At 38.2% G+C, this 20,836-nt stretch overlaps 2 protein-coding genes across 3 annotated transcripts; one reads left to right on the top strand and one right to left on the bottom strand.

The window, feature by feature from the left end:
- Positions 1-230: 230 nt before the first annotated feature.
- ergic3 (ERGIC and golgi 3) lies at positions 231-18,952 on the bottom strand. 2 transcript variants are annotated; one of them, XM_063473737.1, is made up of 14 exons: positions 18,790-18,952; positions 17,232-17,302; positions 16,050-16,137; positions 15,828-15,947; positions 14,457-14,553; positions 14,195-14,360; positions 13,459-13,516; positions 10,309-10,323; positions 7,649-7,680; positions 7,364-7,460; positions 3,656-3,720; positions 3,360-3,496; positions 1,936-1,991; positions 231-1,816 (listed from the first exon to the last, which is right to left on the bottom strand). In XM_063473737.1, exons 1-14 carry the CDS (start codon positions 18,875-18,877, stop codon positions 1,737-1,739), a joined length of 1,170 nt encoding a protein of 389 aa, XP_063329807.1. In that variant the 5' UTR covers positions 18,878-18,952; the 3' UTR covers positions 231-1,736. The 2 variants fall into 2 exon arrangements, with proteins under 2 accessions (XP_063329807.1, XP_063329809.1); XM_063473739.1 differs by lacking the exon at positions 10,309-10,323.
- On the top strand, positions 4,475-6,981 carry romo1 (reactive oxygen species modulator 1). The gene is made up of 3 exons (XM_063473740.1): positions 4,475-4,615; positions 6,289-6,419; positions 6,728-6,981. The coding sequence occupies exons 2-3, from the start codon at positions 6,289-6,291 to the stop codon at positions 6,834-6,836; spliced, it is 240 nt and encodes a 79-aa protein (XP_063329810.1). The 5' UTR covers positions 4,475-4,615; the 3' UTR covers positions 6,837-6,981.
- Positions 18,953-20,836: the final 1,884 nt, after the last annotated feature.

Below are 20,836 nucleotides of genomic sequence, written 5' to 3'. Positions count from 1 at the left end.
TTATGCAATCCCCATTAGTTTTCCCTCCTCAGGTATCAGGTGGGCAGAGAGTCAGTCCTAACATCTGTTTTTTAGCGGCCATACGTAGAATTTTTAAATTAATGACCCCTTCAACTTCCAGTAATAGTTTTCAGGCATTAAAAGTTATAACTGTTAGCAAGAAAGTAAAAATTTTAATCCCATCTTTGAATTTATTTATTGTTCAGCAATTCAAATAGTTCTAATGCTGTGTTGAAAGAGTGGTGATTATCTGAGACAGCTGCCTCTGATGGTGGAATAATGATGGAGGACACCGACATGAGGTTATTTTAAGTCAACTCAAAAAAGCAGATTGAAAAATCAGACGTCTTTACATAGTGCCTTTAAATTATGTGGGAATATTTGTAGTGCTCTGATTTTATCATTTCGTTTTTTCCCAGCTACACACAGATTGAGGGCTGGGATACACAGCTTTCATTTACACAACACTGAAACATTTCTGTCATCTATTTAGCACGCCTGTGTTTTACTCCACTCAGGTCCTGCTTGGTTTATAACATGGCCAGGGTATTTATAAGAGCTCTGATAAAGACCTGCAGGACACATCGCCAGAATAAATTGGTGAAAATGACTTTTTCCCATCTTTTCACCGGACATTTTGTTTATGCGCTGTATTTGAACTTTTAGATATTCAACACAGGAACAACACTGAAACTAATATACTGGGAAAGTGCATCTCAGGAATCAACTAGGTGTTAACGTGAGTCCCTTTTTTTTGAGGGACAGAGGGGTTAATTACATTTTAGCAATATTTAAACACTAAATTCAACTTCTTACTTGTACAGAAACAGACATAAAGGGAACATGTGATGAGAATTTGCAAGTCAGGCTAAATTTAATATTTTTCTTGTCAATAAATCCCTTTTGAAAAGACCAAAAGCAACAAATGTCTGACTATCTAAATACGAAATACTAAAAAAACAACAACTTTCCAGTTATTTCTTAAAATAGCTGGTTAGTTAGCTTCATTAATTTGATTTACAACTGTTATTCAAAACAGCCAGTTGGCAGCAATAGAGCATGGTTGGTTTAGCTCTTTTTGTGGAACTTGCTGAGAGTAAGAAAGATAAAATAAGACAAACATAACCAAAATAATGAGTTTCTGATCTCAAAAAGTTTGATAAATCAAGACCACGAACTGTATTTTACATGATTGTGACTTTTAAGGCCTACTGGGGCTTCATTTTGTATAAAATTTCATCAGTGAGTTCAGGTTACATGAAGTGAATAAGTGATAGATGGCCTGTCTTTCTCATTCCTCTAGACACTGGGATCAACCACGATTCTCTAACAATCATTCGGTGTAGTGATCTGACAGTGGACCGGTGCGCAGGTCCTTTTTCCCCCCGGAGGCTGGGTGTGCATCTGCTGCTGTGCTTGTAATCAATCACAGAAAAATCAATCTCTGATTCTGTCTCTGTCCTGTGTGGAGAGGAAAATTCAAAAACGCGCAAGCTCCTCTCCAGACTTTTTCAAGAACAAAAAGAGAGGCAGAGAAATTTAAAACCTGGATGATTTAAAACTTCTGTCTCTCTCTGCATTTCTCTCCCTCGACCTAAGAGAAGACAGAGAGATGGAGAGCTGTGCTCCCGCTTTCAAACTTCTCCCTCCACCTTTCTGCCCTTCTTCTCTCTGTCCTTCTGGCTCTGTCATTGTCTTGGTCTGTGTTGCACCGTGGAGGCCACTGGGGAGCGCTGTTAGGATGTCTTCCCCAGCTCTATCTTCTTCTGGATGGCACGAGCAGAATGGTAGATGAGCGAATCGATCAGGCCGGCCACTGCACAGGTCAGGAGGCAGGATAAACACAGAAACACAGTTTGATTACATTTTTAATAATATATACATATTTTATTGCACAGGTAATAACACAAAGCATATGTAAATAGTACCACTGACCTGTAAATACTCCTCCAATAATGGCACAAACTCCTGTTAGGAAGTGCGTAAAGGACCTGAACAGGGAGAGAGAAATTATTTGGTATTTAGATTTGGCAAAAATACATAATGATACCCTTCATTTTATTACCAAATATAATTTTAAACACTTTCCTCCCACGAATAAAGATTATTTGCCTTTTTTTTTTTTAAAAATATTTGATGTCCAGACTACAAAACCAGTTTTTTGGACTACATTTCCTCATGAACTGCACTTAATGACCTCCACTAGATACAATGTACAGTTACACTGTGTATATTGTAAACTCTCCCGTCTCCCTCCTGTCATCCCCAACCAACTCAGCAGATGGCTGCCCCTTCCCGAGTCTAGTTCTGAAGGAGGTTTCTTCCAGTGAAAAGGGAGTTTTTTGTTCAATATTTACTCGCCAAGCGAGTAAATATTGAAGGTATGTCCCAATTCATAGGCCACATCCTTCGGAGGCCGCATCTGAAGGCCGATTATGTCACAGCCAGGCTACGAAGACTGTCCCAATTCGAAGGCTGCTCCAAATGTGGCCGACAAATGCATCCTTCATTTACCCGAATTTGAAGGATGGGTTGGGTGTATCCTTCATGGCCCAACCTATCCCAGAATTCATAGCGTGGCTCAGCCAATTCCAGTTTCCAACAATGGCGGCAGCTACTTAATTCTTTCTGGGTCACAAAATAAACTTTTAACATATTTTCAGGTTAGAATGTAGCTGTGTAAACTTCAAATATCTGCTCGGATTATCAAGACATCGCATACTTGCAAAAGTGCTCTGACACTTTCGTAGCCATCTTTTACCCACCAGCCTGATAGCTAACCGGGAGGTCGAGGCGAGAATACTGGACTCCTGGCACATTGTTTTCAGACCCCGCGGTCTTTCGCTACTCAGGTTAAACATGACACACAAGTCACTTAGTAACTTAAAAGTGTTATTGTTTGGCATTTTTCAGTGTTTTATTTGTTCCTGAGTAAATCTGTTTGCCTGAGATTAAAGTTTTCACACAGCTGAATAAACGTCAAACAGAAAACTGATTAAACAGAAGTGTGAGATGGTCGAGAATTTACTCCAGTGCCATGTTCTATATTAGCGTGCAAGGAGCAGACGGCTGATTTTATTAACCTCCACCAAGACAGCTGGTGACGCAAATCTGAAGGCTAGACTGTCCCCATTTCACAGCCTCGCACTTCCGGCCTTCTCGGTCTTTGAAGGGCCCGGCCCACGTAGACTGTGAAGGCCGGGTCCTTCGAAGGATGCGGCCTATGAACGTAGCTTGAGTCTTATAGATGACCTATCTACTAAATCAAACAGGTTTACTGCATTGGCAGACTCACAATGTAAAAACTTATCGTGTTTGAAAAACGGTAAGCAATAATGAAAGCTACTGTTACAACTTGCCTGTGTTTCTCTGTGAATTTAACCATCATGGGTGACAGCTCATATAAAACAAAGACGCCTGGCAGCCCCTGGTCTCCTATTAGCCCGTTGGCCACTTTCTCGTGCCTGGTGACTGAGAACTGGTTTGTTTTTACCATCTGGTGAAAAAAAGGGAAAACCAAAACACAACAAAAACCTGAGTAATCCAGGCTGTAATTTATGTGTTTGTTTGTTTTTTAATTAAATAACTTCTTAAAATCACATATTATGCTTTTGGTGCATTTGAAGAGTAAACATGAAGACACAGTTCGACTAACCTCGCCGTCAGTTTTCACGTAGATGGTAGGAACAATTTTCACAAAATACTGGTACATCATTGATGCTGTGAGGAGGAAAGTTTTTACCATTAAAATATGAAAACAGTCACATTAAAAAACATAATAAAAAAATCTAGACTTCAAACCCAACCACAGCTCTATTCTATTGTCTCAGGTATTAAAACAAGTGTTCATGACATGTTTTATATTTAGGACTATTTTTAATTCAGTTTACAACATGGCACAATCTGAAAACATGTCAAACCCTAAGAAAAACACAGAGAAGCTTACAAAGCTGGATCACAGCATGTCAAATAACTTCAAATGAATGCATAGAGCTAGTTGTTTGAAGAGTCCTTCTCCTGACATTATTTTTATATTTCAGCTTTGTGCCACTTCTCATCTATACCTCAGGAAATGAGACACCGTCTGCTGACTACTAAGATTGATTTCTGGATCACAGGCACTAAGGACAGGGAAGACCAGGAACCGCAAATCCATTATTATATCCCAAAGAACCAAAATGTTTTTTGATTAGTAAAGCTTTTTGTCAGAATCTTGAAAATTACAGGAGGTTCTGTACTCAAAACATATGATTTAAATTTGGATTAAATCTACATCACAGGTTTTAAAAAACTGACCTTAAAACAAAGGAGTAACAGTAATGTGTTAAAGAACACAATAGTGTGAATGCATTCACACAAGTAGCTGCTTAATGGAAATAAATGGGAAAATTGTATTAAATGTTGTAATAAAACACAACCACAGGATGGCGCTGTTTGCTTCCCCCCCTCCACGTTACCGTAGCTCTTTATGACCTTCCTCTATCTTTTCCTTCTTCCTCTATCCGGTTATGGAGGTCTGCTTGAAAGGCATTTAAAAGCAGCTGCGCTCAAACTCACGAGAAACCTGAAGTTTCAAATCTAAAAAAAACCCTCAGTTTTAAACACACAATTAAAGGTAAGCGTGACTTCGGACTCATTCTTTTTAGAAATCACACAGGCTGTCGGTGGGACCAGGCCTCGTCTATCTGTCAAGGCCACAGGTGACGTTAGCATGCTAGGCTAACACAACAAACCACACGGAGAGAAAAAGGTGAATTTGACAGGTTTCGTCAAAGGAGACCACACTTTCCTTTGTTATCTTGGCTTACATAAGCGCCCTTAAGCGGCAAACGTTAACACGCATGGACAAGCTAACGTTAGCCTAGCATCCCAGCTAGGGAACAGAGTAAGTCTACGACCTGATTTGTATTAATGCGAGTCAACGCAACAGATTAAAATGTCTTTAAGCTGTAATGGTTTTAACTTGAGTGACTTAAGTTACAGATTAATCTCGGGTATGTTTTTATAATATTTACTGGCAACGATGCACAAGTGTATCCAAAAAGTCAGTAAACATACAGAAATGCGCACAGCTGAAAAGGATGAAAACGAATTGCTGATGGTAACTGCAGTGTACTGGAGCGCGTGTACAACTGGGATCACTGGGTTAACTCGGTGACCTTAAGGCAAAAAAAAACAAAACACTTTGTACATAATTGTTATACTTGAACACGTTCATTCCAAAAAACTCAACAAGGTTCTTGCCGGCACTTTGTGAGCTGTAATGACGACCCTGCAGTGATCTGAGATTGTTTACAAGCTTCAACCTGAACATTTACACGTGACAGCTGCTCACCTACCTACATCCTTGCAGCTATTCTTAGATTTATATTAATGCAGTTTGCACTACTCTTGTACAATCTCAATCTTTACTCTTCTTTAAAACCATTTTTAGTTATTTTTGTTATCATTGCTGTGCATAAATATAATTGTATTGTATATATTTGATAGCACTACTTTTACTTTGTTTTGTTATTATACACTGTACTATTTTTATTTGTTATCTTGCTGTTCTAGCACTCGTTTTCTTTCTATTTTGACATAAATCAGAGGCAGTGAAGCCTCTGACACCTGAACTCATAAGTAAAGTTCAAAGCCCTGGTTGTGCCAGTTAAAGAATAATATTCTTCAGAAGAGTATAACCTGACACATGTAATTTTCTCATATGGGGATAATATTGTTGGCTGATATTGCCAAGAAGATTACTTTTACTGACAGCGCTGGCTGAGATTTATTTCATGATGTTTACATTTTTATGGCTAACATGAGGAAAAACATCTTGAACAGTTCATGTATTTGGGTACTGAAGGGCTTTTTCTCCTGGCAAAAAGGGGGAATGAATAGCTTTATCAGACAAAACATTTGAATACTAGAATCAGCCCTGAGTTTCAGAAATGGTGAATCATAATTTGTAATCTAGAACTTGCATTGGTTAATCTAATCAAATGGTCAACAAAAATGATATGCTATCAGTTTTAGTAATTGTAGTGCATTTACTTATATGGCTTTGTAATCTGGAGTGTTTCTGTTGCCACTGTTTTTGCAGATAAAATAGCTAATATTGATGAAATTAGCAAATATTATAATCTCACAGGTCATCATTGGTAGACCTGCCACAAGCCACTTTTCACAGAGTGAATTAAAGATTCCAGAGGGTCTGTTTTACAATTTTTGAATAACAACAAATACATAAGATGATAATTTATCTAGCTGGTCTTTAACCTGTTTTTTTGTTGCAATCCTCTGTAGATGCCGGTGGCTGTAGGTCCATATGGCCAGACCCAGCCAAGTTGCTTTGATCGGGTCAAAATGGGCTTCATGATGGGTTTTGCAGTAGGAATGGCTGCTGGTGCCATGTTTGGTACTTTCTCCTGTCTCAGGTAGGTTTGAATTTGGTGTGGGAACAAACTATTTATATAAGATGTAACAGTATTGTGCTGCTCTAATTGGTAAATACAGACAGTGCGTTTTATGCGTCAGATGTTTTGCTACAATAATTGAAAACAATCTTATTAAAAATGTGTTTTATGCTTACATATATGGAATTTTTAAATTTAGTGTAAATGTTGCTTGCTTCAACTAGATGAAGAAATGAAAGCTTTAACATGTATCAATCTTGAGGCTAAATATGGAGTGTCTCACTCTGGATCACGTGAATAAAAAGTAAGACTGTTATTTCTCTCTCCAGGATCGGCATGCGTGGCCGGGAACTCATGGGAGGAGTAGGAAAGACCATGATGCAGAGTGGAGGGACGTTCGGCACTTTTATGGCCATCGGTATGGGTATTCGCTGCTGAAGACAAGAGGAAAGACCTATATACAAATATTCAACCATGGGACTCTTCAACTATTCCCAGTCACAGCTTTCTGTCCATTCAGTGCTGCCATGTTCTCAGCCAACAGTCTAGTTTTGTCAATAAAAGTTCAAATTTGTGAAATGGTTTTCAGGGGGCATGTGATTTACTTTTTGATGCCTTTAAAACAAACAAACAAACAATTGTTAACACAGGTAATTATATTTAGTTCAGTGATACAACAGGGAAATACATTTTCTTATCAGTGCTGGTTTCTTTTGATTACCAGCCAACCTTCTATTTTAAACATGACCAGAAACCTGGAAGTTCACAATTGGCACATCTCTAACCACGGTTAAGAGTTTGGAGTTGTTGATCAATTTGTCACTGAACAGTTGTTTGACAGGTTTGTCCAACTCTGAAACATTAATCCGAGAAGTAAACCCTGAATCGAGAGCAAGTGCCAGACTGCTCCTGCTTTGATGTCAGCAGCACTATTGATATTAAAAACAAAAACTTGTACCACTCACCCTGTGGTGCTGTGACATCAGTCCCATCCAGGGGGTTAACAAGACCGGGGTAATCTTTACCAAACGACAGGTGTTTTATCAGATGGGTCATGTTTATCTGTAGAAAGAGAGATTACAAGTTAGCAGATCTCAGAAATTTCTCTGAGTAACTAGCAATAAGCATAACATTTCACTGCTGAAACAACCAGATAGCTTGGACTGTTACATACTTGCAATATGTATTATGAATACCTTCTTGAAATTACAACTTTAAGAAAAGATCAAGAAAATATCTGTGTTACTTACATTGTCCAAGCCAAAACTCTGCAGGTCGTGTACTGCAAAAGAAACAAAACCACTTTAAATCACTTACTAAAAAGTAAAAAAATGCAAATACAGGCCATGTGTAGTAAATAAAATAAAATGTGTTCAAATCAGTTTGTGTGATTGAGTAGTGCCCCTTTGTTCAGCTGTTTGACTCAATTTGTGGATGAATCTGTGGCTCCCTGGCATAAGAGTTAATTCTAGAGTTGGTAGATATCCGTCAAATACTGGAGTCTCTAAAATGGGATAAATTTAGGGCACTTTTATGGTAAGGAGGTTGGATTTAGAGGGACTGACAAGCAGCAAGTTCTACAATGGCTCCACAGACAAACTCGTCACCTTTTTGGAAGAACTACAATCACACAAACAAGTGACAGCTGCACAGTGCAGAAGCTGATCAGGGCAAAATCTTAGTGTAGCCAAAGGTTTGAGTTCACCACATGCTTAGCAGTAATGTATTACCCCTATATTGCAATTATTACTTGTATGTGCAGTAATAAAGGTACTGGTTTAGTAAATTTTATGACAAAAAAGAAAGTAATACCTCTACTAATTCAGAAAAGCAGATTTAAAATACCTTTTTTTCTTATACAAGCTGTAAGCCTGGTCCAGTACAATAGGTGTCATTATGTATTTGATCAATTTGGAATTTTACTTATCATATGCATGAGTTACAAAGTCAGGGGATCAAAACAGCCCAGAGACCAGAAATGTTAGGTCCGCAAATGCTTGCCATTATTATACACAATGTAACTTGGAGCTTCGATCATCAAGCAAAGAAGAGGAGCAGTCTACAGAAGTCAAGTTATGTTGAACCTACCTACACAATCTTTCCATTTTCAAACTTTAAAGATGATGCTGACTTAAAGGGAACCGATTCTGCTTTATTCCTGCTCCATTTGTTTTTTTCTTGGACTCTACTGCAGTAGTTTTGCATGATTTACAGTCCAAAATAATTCATCTTATACTGAGTGCAACTCCTCAGTTCGCCTTCTCTCTAAAGTTCTCCCTTCCCGCTCCCTGTAAGCCTACTTTGTTGTGCTCACAACTAAAGTTAAAGGACTATATTAGGGACATCCCCCGTTTCTAAACACAAAGCCAGTAGAGGGGGAAAAAAGTGAAACTGAGTGTTTAGGAGGCGGATCTTTTGGCTCACACCATTACTTGTATGCTGACCTCATTATTTTAAAGTTCAGCCATGTTTAATAAGAGCGTCCACCAGTGGAGCAGTATATACTGTCACACACACACACACACACACACACATATATATCTATATCTCTATCTATCTATAGATATATAGATATCTATCTATAGATATCTATCAATAGATATCGATAGATCGATAGATAGAAATGTGTGTGTGTGTGTGTGTGTGTGTGTCAGCCAATCAGAAAAGGCATAATAGGTCCCCTTAGAAGTAACAAAAGGCTTTACACAAATGCAGCAGGACTCCCCAACACCCATCAGCAACACTCCCCTTGAAATCCAACACTTTTGTTTTTAGCTTCTGCTTTTTTATCACTTTGCTTAATTATAGCATAGGTATATATATTCATAGTAAGTACACTGCTCAAAAAATTAAAGGAACACTTCTTTAATCAGAGAACATCATCAAGTCAGTTAAACTCCTAGGATGTTGATTTGGCCGGTTAGGGTTAGCAGAGGGGGTTGTTGACCAGTTTTAGCTGCTTTGGTTTTAGTGAAATTAACAACAGATGCACTAGAGGGGCAACAATGAAACAACCTCCAAGACAAGAGTGGTCTTACAGGTGGAGGACACTAGCATTTTTCCCATCTTCTTCATTTCTGACAGTTTTTTGTTATATTAGTGTTGCATTTAGCTAGAGTCAGCATCACTGCTGGCAGCATGAGGCGATACCTGGACCCTACAGAGGTTGCACAGGTACTCCCAACTCCTCCAGGATGGCTCATTAATACATGCCACTGCCAGAAGACTGTCTCCCAACACAGCCTCAAGAGCATGGAGGAGATTCCTGGAGACAGGCAGTTACTCTGGGAGACCTGGACAGGACTATAGGTCCTTAACCCATCAGCAGAACCGGTGTTGGCTCCTTTGTGATGAAGCAGGATGATGACAGCCAGAGCTAAAAAAAACTGACCTCCAGCATGGCACTGGTCTGAATGTCTGGCCAGGCAATCAAAAACAGGCTACCTAGCACCGTGGAGGCCGACTGGCATTTGCCATAAAATACCATAATTGGCAGACCCATCACAGGTGGCCTGTGCTTTTCACAGATGAGAGCAAGTACACGCTAAGCACACGTGGCAAATATGGAAAGGGCCCAGAAAAGCCGCACAGAGCTCTACAGGTTAGGCAACAGCACCCTGACTGCCCTTAGGTATGAGGATGAACTCCTTGGACCCATTGTCAGACCTCATGCTGATGTGTTGGGTCCTGGGTTTGATTTTGGAAAAATGGTCGAGCCTGCCATATCATTTTTTTTCACTTTTGTTTTTCAGGGTGTCTTTAGCTAATGTGTTTTCCCCACATTTTTTTGAGCAGTGTTCTTCATTATGTGCAACTATTTATTGTAACAATGAGCAGGCTAATAAACTGCATTAAAGCTGTTCTTCAAAAGAATAAAAAAAATAAAATCTGCAAAAAAGGATGGACTTACTTTCCACAGCGTGCACTACAGAAAAAAGAGAAAAGAGTCACAATAGTAATGCAGGTAGACAGCAAACCATGTTACATTAATGTGGTTGGGCGTGTCAGTAGGGGCTGCACAACTTTGACAAACTGAGTTTTTATGCTCAATATTTTTAGATTTATTGCATTAAGAAACTAATAACTTAACTCGGGCAATGAAAACAAGCTCTTTGTGTTTGTGATTTGGCTGTTTAGGAGTATTAAAAGCTTAACTCCATTATACATTTTGATTTATAAGCTTGAGATTTACAGCACAGAAAAATATCCAATTGAGGAGGATTATATTTGTCAGCTCTAAAAGGTTTGAGCCCCTTGTGATTTAGAAAACAGTTTGTATCCTGTCGGAGTAATTGTGCAGTCCCAGACACACACAGTACAGAGGGTTTAAGGTCAGTCCAGGCTGGAGATGATTTGGGACCAGAGTAAGGATGAAGCTGGTTTATTTCAGTCACAGCCTCGCTTACAGTCCTCAAGTGATTCTTGTCTCTTGTTTCTGCTGATAAGCATTTAAATATTACACCGATGAGATTCAGTCATGATCTCACATTAGCAACTTAAGAGCAAAGGTCAGTGTTTTATGTTCCAGATAGGAAACTAAAATCAACAGTGGAAAGTGCAGTAAAACGTCAGCTTCCTTCACTGTTTTACCAGCCAGCCAGGTTTTTACTAAAACACATTATTCTTTATACTTTTAAATTTGGTATTCAGAGTTTTAGAGTCAGATCAGAAGTAGTTTTGTGTAGGGCTGTTCGATATAACGATATATATCGGATGACGATATAAAAACGTCTATCGTTTCCTAGTACGCTATCGTTTGTTTCGTGGTGTCGTACAATAAACTGTTTACAGCAATATTTTTTCATCGTTTTGATGGTCACTGTAGTGGCTATATTAATTTCTTAAAGTTCTCTCTTTCTCTTATATTTAATATAACCACACTATGGACGGACAAGCGCCTGTTTTTACGTGTTGTCGTTAGCAGCAATGACGGTAAAACCATCGCGTGGCTCCGCTGTCCGCTTGTTTGTTTTTCACGTAAACCTTTCACAATAAAGCTCAAGAGCCTGTTGAGACTTTTAAAAATAAACTGAATCACAGGAAAGAGTATGCAGAGAGTTTACGGATGAGAAGCAAAAAAGAGCCGTCAGGTGCTAAAAAATAAACCTTAGACTCAAACTTTGAAAGAAAATGGTGGCCGTTACAACTTATGTCTAAAAATGTATAGTTTCATGCATCGGTTAAAACACTCGACTCCCGGTAAAGGACGCCCAGCTGGAAACACTTCACGCAAGGTGAGTTGCCCGAGATTCACAGAATTTACAGAAAATGTTCCATTTTTATGATTTATATCGTTGTCGGGACGATAAATGTCTTATATCAGGATATGAGATTTTGGTCATATAGCACAGCCCTAGTGTTGTGGCAGATTTGCCAAATAAAAACAAATGTTTTTAGCATGTGGTAGCTGGCTAATGTTCATTTCCTGCTCTGGTACTCCATGAGGTCTAAGTCATCAATGAGAATAAGAAATGCCCTAACCCACTGTTATTGTGTCTTAACTGAAGATGTTTAATTTTAACTTGAAACAGAACATTTTTCAAAGTCCAACTTCCACTTCCTTCCTGATAGTACACATAAGCAATTTTATAAAATGAACCAGTCAAAGCATAAATAGTAACAAGTGTCTTAGACCTCATGGGGTGACTGTACATATGAGGGAAACATTTAGCAGGCAGACAAAAAAAAAAAAAAAAACTTCCAGTCACAATAATGAGCAAAATGCATACACAATGATGGCAAACACAACAGAAACACAAGGAAGAAATGAATAAAAGGAATAAAAATGTAGACAAACACTATGTGAGAGGTAAAATGATGAGAAAATTGCACTTTGGCTGAAAATAAATTTGCTACGAACAGTTCAGAACAGATTTGTTAGCTCCAGAAAAAATCTTTTATCTACAAACTCAAAGTTCAGCTATCTTCTAAAGAGAAACCTCTGAGTACAGAATATGACACCCATCATGAAACACTGCAGTCAGCTTTGTAAAACCTGATGTGGGTTCAGTCAAACTCCCAGGCAGTGCATGAAAAACAACACGAATAACATGTAGTGTCACTCGTACCTCTTTCCAGTAATTGCAAAGCATGAATAACAGAATGTATTGTTTTCTGCCTGTGAAATCATAAAACCTTTTCAAAATAAATGACTTCAGAACTTTATGGATTTTAGCTAATATAACACACTGACCATTGCCTTTTTTAAAAAAAAAATAGCCTAAATTTACATTTTGTATCCGCTGACCGGTGAGTCCGTGTCTCAGATCCTGTATTGGTAGACAAGATCAGCTGACTGCACTGTAGCAATCCCAGCTACTGTATGTCAAAATCTTCATCACTGAGCTAAAGTGAGTATTCTCAACAAAGCAGTCTGAATAGTGACAAATTGCTGTCATATTTATTTCACAAGTAATAAATGCTAAAGCCAGAATGATTTATATTTATTCTTATTATTTTACATTTTTCAAAATGTAAAATAATAAGCAAGCTTATTGTGCATGATTTTCTGCAGCTGTTTTTAATGAACAGATTTAGATGTGTGGCTCAATGTGGACATTTGATTGATGGATGGCTGGATAAATGAATAAATACAGACAGAGACTGATGAACATACATACCCATCAAAGGTTTATAAACACCCTTATGATAGCATCGTAAACTTGTCTGCTAGTCACTCCAAATTTATTTGGAAAAATATAGTCACAGTGATTCTTTCTGTTTAATTTAGGTGTCGTTCAAACAGCGCGGTGATGAAATTCAGGTGAAACACTCCAGACTACAGTGTTCGGTCTCAGATCACTGCTGAATTCTCTGTGATAAAATATGTTGGGTGTCTTTGCCTATAGAAACATCAATTCATCAAAAAGCTTCTTATTTAGAAACTTGATGCATATCTTAGATGCCAACAGTTCTATAGATTCTTGCTTTTTAAAGGTATTTTGGGCTTCTGACTATAATTACTTACAAAGCTCTGCCAATTAGTAAAATAAAAATAAAATAAGGGTGTTAAAAACCTTTGGTTAGGTGTGTCTGTGAGCTGAATGGAGTGGCAGCTTACCGTGGACATGAGACTGCTGGAAACTTTTTCCTGGAGCGAAGTGGAAATTTCCTGCCACCTAAAGCATAAAAAACCCCACCACAAAACATAAGACATTTATGTATACATAGATATATCCATTTATTAAATTCACTTTGATAAAAATGTCAAGTGATAGCATTGCAAAGGAGTTTTTGTTTAAACCGCAGTTACATTTATAACATATTATTCCTGTTAAACTCTTTCTTGCAAAAACGCTACATTAATATATTTTTTTTAATATTATCTTGTTATATTTTAACTTTGCTCAAAGATCATCTCAAATCATCTTCCACACAGTGGTCCCAATAACAGGGCACAACATTGCTGCATTAGGCAAATAAGGCCAGCTTATGACTGAAACTGGTGCTCAAGGAAACGGCGAATTAAAAGCCACAGACAAATAAGAGTGACATTTACTTATGTAAGTCTATTAATAACTTTCAAAACAGTTTCTTCATAGGCTGGAAATTCTGGATCTTGCAATACAAGAACCAGCTACGTCAACATAAAGTTACACAGTTGTGTATCATTCTGAGACTTGACGAAAAATACAGGTGAGCCAGTTGTGTCATCCCAGGTATGACATACTACTGATGACTACTCATCTCAGTAGTATTCTCGTTCTGAACCCTGGATGTCCTCCTGAGAGATAACAAGCCTGCTGATCTTTGACAGCCCTGCCATGTTATTAAGGATGACGTGTAAGACTTCATACCTTGTTGACTTCCAGGAAGCCGTAAACCTGACAGCCTTCATTCTTCTGCTCCTGCATCTTCTGAGTGAAACCCTCTCTTTTACACTGCTCGATGGTGTCTGCACTCTTGAACGCCCAGCCTCGCCGCCGATACGCTTCCCGCACATCATCACAGGTGTTGCAGCATCTGGACACACACACCAAGAAGAACCAAGGCGAGTTAACACAGGGTCATACAGTAAACAGAGACAGAAAGAGCAGCCTGTGTTTATATGTGTCTTACTTGAGATCTTCAGTTTCAGCTCCGTAGCAGCTCTCGCATCTGTCTGGGTCCAGCGTGCTGGGATCAAACACTTCGCCATCATCAGCCTTACCGAGCTCTGAACAATAAAACACAAAATAATCATGATGATTAGCAGCCAAACAACATCCCTACTTCAGCACATAACTCTGAGGAAGATAAACCCTTTCTAAATTACATAGTTGTGTGGGTTTTTTTTAATATATGTCAGTAAAGAGACCCAATATCCTGTCAGTAATGCAAATATGACAATATTATAAAAAATATAAGAAATGCTCGTTTTGTACAGATTCTTGTCATCTTCATATATTTGTATTTTGAGGTTAATAATGAGACCACATAAGCAAAGTTACAGATGAAACTGACAAATATTTCCAATTTTCTATAGATACTGCAACAATATTGTTAGTCAATTTTTTGACCATGATCATCCTCAAGTTGAAATCTGATATCAGAACAGACCTGAGCAGCATCTAAGCAAAACAAAAGGTTCAACTGCTCCCATATTATAAGAGCCACAAACAGCTTTTAAGTAGCGGTGCCTCCTGCATTCACAGTATTGTTGACTGAGGTCTTCTATAGAAGAAATACATATGAGCTTATACATCAAAGAACTGTAAGACACTCTCTTTTTAAATCATTTTCAGAATGCTTTCATTCTCCTGGCACAATAAAAAAAGAAACACTCCCAACAAGTTTCACCATGCATTCCTTTATCTGGGAATTAAAAACACTTCATGGAAACATTGTTCCCAAGTGGTGCTTCCCCAATTGGAATCTTTCATTTTTAGTGTTCTGCCAATAACAAACATCCACCTTAGTGAGAGTGAAACAGTCGACCAATGATGCTCCATTAACAGGAATTTCCCAAAATTCCCCACAGTCAACGGTGCTTTCTATACTAGAATGCCGAGAAGCGACTTGACTTCTGGATTTCTGAGCATACGTTTCTTAATTTTCTTAGGGAGTGACAAAACTATAAAATTCCTCAATATTTCTGACTCTGGAAACATTAATAAGTCACAGATCTTATGTGTGTATCAGTGATGCATGTTGATCACTGGAATGTTTTTATGTTTGAGAAGCAAAAAAAATAAGCAGGAAAATGGAACGAGTTTGCTGACTCATCGTCTGTTTTAAAACTATGCCCAAAGAATTTTGCAATGCAGAGGCTCTGCAACAAGAAAACAAGCAAACAAAGGAAAAAACTGAACAAAAACAATCTAACAAAAAAATCATCACATTATTTGTTAATCCACTGCGCTGCCAAACCAAATACGCACACCTCCACACACTGTCCAATCTGCTGAACAGTATCAGCACCTTAATGGTGAGCGTAACATCAGCTTTTACCGTGCTTTTCTGCCTCCTGGGTGACAGGTTTGAGCTCTTTATCCAACCGCTGTTTGAACAGATTGTGTTCAACGTCCAGCTGCTGCTCACCAGCCACGTCCATTGCATCTATACTAAGATCTGCCAAGAGAAAAAGCAGATGTAGGTCTTTATCATTAACATATGTTATGATTAGCATGCTAACTTCATCAGTCTGGAGCTTCTTGAGAAAAGAGAACTTACAGGCACACGGCATGTGAGGGAAAATAATATCGATGTTGATTTTGAGTTTGTCTCCCCGTGACGTGTCGACATACAGCTCAGGATGGACCTGCCGGGCACAGATGATTGTTAACTTAGTCATCCACGTAAAACAGAAACACCGGTTAAAACAAACGTATTTAATCAGTCAGGCAACAATTTATCTCTGATGCTTTTTGTTTTTTAAACACCAAAGAAACAGAAAGTTAGTCTTCATTTCTGCACTAAACACAGTAGAGTTTCTGAGAAAACCCTGGAAAAAATGTGTTTTTGTTTAAAGCCATTAAACAAAAAATATCAATTAACATCAGCTGATTTGATTGATCTGAGTCATGCAATGAGGTCAAAACAAAATGCTACATCACTTTAACACTCAGGTTTTTACTGGATTCAGATTTGAGGCTGCATTTCAGCTGCCAGTGAAAATAGGTCAGTAGTATAACTCTCAAATCCTTCACACTTATGTGTGTGTAGACTTTTAGCATACTGAAGTCTATTTCACTGTTTACATGTGCAGACTCATCAGAGCAGTCTAACAGGTATTTCAGGCCACCTTTATCACCACAGTCTGTACCTTTAATCATCAGTAGAAAAAATGAACACAATCAGGATCTTGGAAACCACGTCATCAGTGTCAGTTAACTGCTATCAGAGGAAACCAGATTTATGATTATGGTTCTTTGCAGATAATAAATATAGATTCATTCATAATGAAAATTTAATTGGAAATTTACTTTATCAAGGAGAAATAAACTGAGACGCTGCACTAAGCCCCAGTATGAGACTTAAGTTGCCTGCTGTAACCAAAAGTATTCATTTGGTATCATATATGAGAACAAGAACAAAAATAATCATCATATTTAGAGACTAGACAGTAAATATTTTCTTACATTTTACTGAAAAGATTTAGCTCTAGTTCTAGAATATTATCTAGAATTTGCACATTCAAAAATAGTTGTGAAATTTCTATTAATGAATTTTCTGACATGTTTGATTAGACCACTGGCCTGCACATGTAGAAGCTCAGAAACAAGTGTAAAAAAACAGATTTGGAACTAAAACCTGTTATTTTTTTACTTTGTGTGCCAGGTGTTGGGTTTAATATCACAGGGTGGAGGATGACACTATCTAAAGAGGACATCAAAATAAAGTGGATAAACTCACCTCTTTAGTCAGATAGTATTGCAACTCAGAGACAAACAGGATTAGCATGATGACACCACTGATTATAGTCACTGCAGAGACACAGAGGAAGTATGCATTTTAACACCACACAATATCACATTTCTGTATAATGAGAAAACTGAACTATAACCAAGTGATTACATGAAAGGAATACATGTACAACAATAACATGGAAAAGAAGCAGCATTATTACTTGTACCTTCTTTCCAAAAGTAATCCAATATTCATATATCACCTAATTCTTGCATATACAGACTGCATATATACATACATAATATGGCACTAATAATTTCATAAACTAGCCTACACCACCGTCTGCTCAGCTGGAATACTGGATAGTGCTGAGTCAAAGATCTTCTGCTGAATAACTACATCTAGGTCTAGATATTTTTTGACACCATTACATTTAATATTTACAGAATACATTTAATCTACATAATGTACTTGTTGAAATTTGGTCTTGTCCTTTGGCATCACTGAATGACACGCTGGGTCAACAGTGAGACAGAACTGACGCTCCCAAATGCTCTTTTTTCAAGGATCATGTTCTAACTTTCAGTCCCTAAATCTGAACAGCAAAAGCAAAAACTGTTTGAAAATTAAATGAATTAGCAATTGAGGAAAAACGATGAAGGTGGAAAACACAAAGGTCCAAATGTGAGGCGAACCTCTGTCTACTGTGATTCTTATGTTTGACACCCCTGGTTTAGATGATACAAATACATCCCTCTTCTTCTTCCATATTCACAAAACAATGTGTTTTGACAGTCATTTAACAGTCACTAGTTTAAAAAAATCCCAAGATTATAAATAACAATAGCCCTGTTGGAAGATCAAAAAGACTAAAAAGTCTACTATACCTCACATTATTTATAAATCATCCTCTACACAACTTTAGTTTCTACCAAACTGCACAATACTGTTGTAGTTCACACATCATGATAACAAGACTGTCTCTAAGCAAATGTCTGCATACGGCGCTGTAATAGATATGTTGTATATAACCTTTCTAATGATGCTTGTCCCATCTCTTATGTTACTGTCATCATAGTATAATTAATTTAGTTCAAGCCCTTTCACGTCTGTTTTTACCTCTTGAATTCCCTCTCTCGAATTAATAAAGTTTTACTCTATAAAAACCACAGGAGCATGATTACAAACTAGTCATCAGTCTTGTAAAATCATGCAAAATCCACAACAAGTTCTTCACAAAAAGCCTGTGACACAAACTCCTCAAAATGTGTGATTTTAAACCGGTTTCTCTGCATTTGCACCCACACTTTATGCTCAACTGTTACTGAGCTAGCTGCATCGCTACTCTGTTATCGGAAATGTAAATATTACAGACATCTACTCTGCTTGATTTCAGGCTTCCCGTGAGTTGCCACAGGCATGCTAATACTGTAACTTTATTCATGTGTACTGTATTTGAGCACTGATAGGAGAAATGAAGCAAATAGCTTTGTTGTTAGCCGCTGCAGCTAACAGGCTCTATGTATGAATGGCTGCTGCTCTGTGACAAATTAAAGCCTCTCACCAGTCGCTCCTCCCCACGTCTTCACTCGGAAATCCTCCAGAGTTTTAGGATAAGCGTCAAACTGCTTCAGTTTATTTAACGTGTCCATTTTCTAAACCTCCAATCACCCGCTACAAAAAATGATACCGACAGATTCCTCCAGACACACACACCAGCCCTCAACTTTCACTTCCGGGACACGCGAGGGGCAAGCTTGGGCCAATCAGCGTCGGCCGCGTATTTTTTTTTCTTTCTCCTTGCGCTCCTTGTTTTCTTTATTCAAAGGTCTACCTGTGGACACGCTGGTTTACATACAGTTACATACATTTTACAACAATAATCACCTTTGTGGTGATTATCAGTAGTTACATTTAAGGCTATTGATAATCAACAATAGATAATTGATAATGCTTGTCCCACCGCAACCCTGAATGGGTTGAAAAAAAACTGAGAAAGAGCCTAAATTATTGATCGTATCTCCAGACTCCCCAGAACCAAATCCAGTTGTGCATCTTTTGAGGTGGAACAAGCTCAATCCATACATCCTGCAACCCAGAGAACCCAAAAGATCAGTGCCCACATCCTAACATCAGATACAACACTCCAGAGGTACTAGGTGAGAGCTATTTTGGCTGAATGAGAGAGCCCTAGCTTCACTGTTACGCAGTCTTTCACCACTAATAAGGTGGCAAACCTGCCCAAGTCACATAGTTATCTGTTCCTGTGAGACACAGTAGGGATGGGAAAGAGACATATTTATAGTAGGTGTTGCAAAAGTCAAAATCTGAGATGGAAGCACTACAAAAATTTCATGCTTGAGTGTGGATATAATTGCTCAACATTTGAGGATTTGTGGAAGAGGTGCAGTGGTGAGCACTGTTGCCTCATAGCAAGAAGGATTAAGGTTAGAACAGTTTGCATGTTCTCCCTGGGGGTCGCAGATGCATGGGTTTTCTCTGAATGCTACCAAATTTCAAAGACATGTTAGGCTAACTGGTGATTCTCATCTAGATAAAAATGTTCAAAGCGATGTATAGTCAAAGTAGCTTTTAGTAAGGAGTATTTTGAGCTCTCAGTAAGACTTAAAGCACAAAATATAAATGCTGGCCCATTGCTGCAAATATGCTAAAGTAAAGATACACGGTGCAAAAAACAAACAAACACAAGATTCAATAGCCTAATCGTTTTTAATCAAAATGTGCATTGCTAATAAAATATAGACCTATTTACACAGTGAGACACAATAAGATTATACAGAGACAGCATTACACAGACTGATCTACAGCAGATCGCACTAAACATTTTAACTTCCAAATCTCCAGAATGTCAAACATTATAGTTTATCAGTATGTTCAACTTGAGGAATTTATTTTCAGTGCCAAAAAACAATCACCTGGGTTTGTACCACTAACTGAGATAAAACAGTGTGAAACAACTCTGACATTAAATTGTCTCCATTTTTTTCATTGTCATGTTTTTGAACAGAAGAAAGACAAAAGACAGAACCTGGAAGAAACTGATGATGTGTGGAGCAGTAGAACAATAAATCCTGCATAAGAGCAGGAACAGAAAAAGTCCTTAATCAGCCTTCTTTTTCTGCCTCAACCTGAGAGAGGAGCTCTCTGTCACCTCGCCTGCCCAACCTGACCTTCAGATGACCAATGACCTCATGTCCGACCCCGAGGTCAGCCACAGCTGTCTGAACCAGCTGCAGTCGGGTTTCTCTGAGCGAACGCCTCAGTTTGGCACGTCGATTTTGAAACCAGATCTGAGAGAGAGAGAGACTGGGTTATTCTAAGTGGACATTTTTGTTCACATATTTTTTCTTATATATACACATTATTATATGCACTAAGTCTGCTAAATACTGATACCCTAAACACAAAGCCCCAGCCTTAAAAAAGTAACTACATGACACAGAAACTTATTTTGCAACAGTTTAGATAGTTCTGCTTGGTACTGTTTATTAAAACACTTTTCAACAGTGCAGACATGTTATTTCTCATTTTCATAGTTCTGATAGTCTGGGTAAAGATTCAGTTCAGTTGGTTTAGTTGCCGCTCCTCCC

The sequence above is a fragment of the Pelmatolapia mariae genome, linkage group LG5 (genome assembly GCF_036321145.2).
Source record: "Pelmatolapia mariae isolate MD_Pm_ZW linkage group LG5, Pm_UMD_F_2, whole genome shotgun sequence".
In the NCBI taxonomy this organism is placed as follows: domain Eukaryota; kingdom Metazoa; phylum Chordata; class Actinopteri; order Cichliformes; family Cichlidae; genus Pelmatolapia; species Pelmatolapia mariae.
The sequence above is the reverse complement of the archived record's forward strand: the minus strand, read 5'-3'. Positions and strand labels throughout refer to the sequence as shown.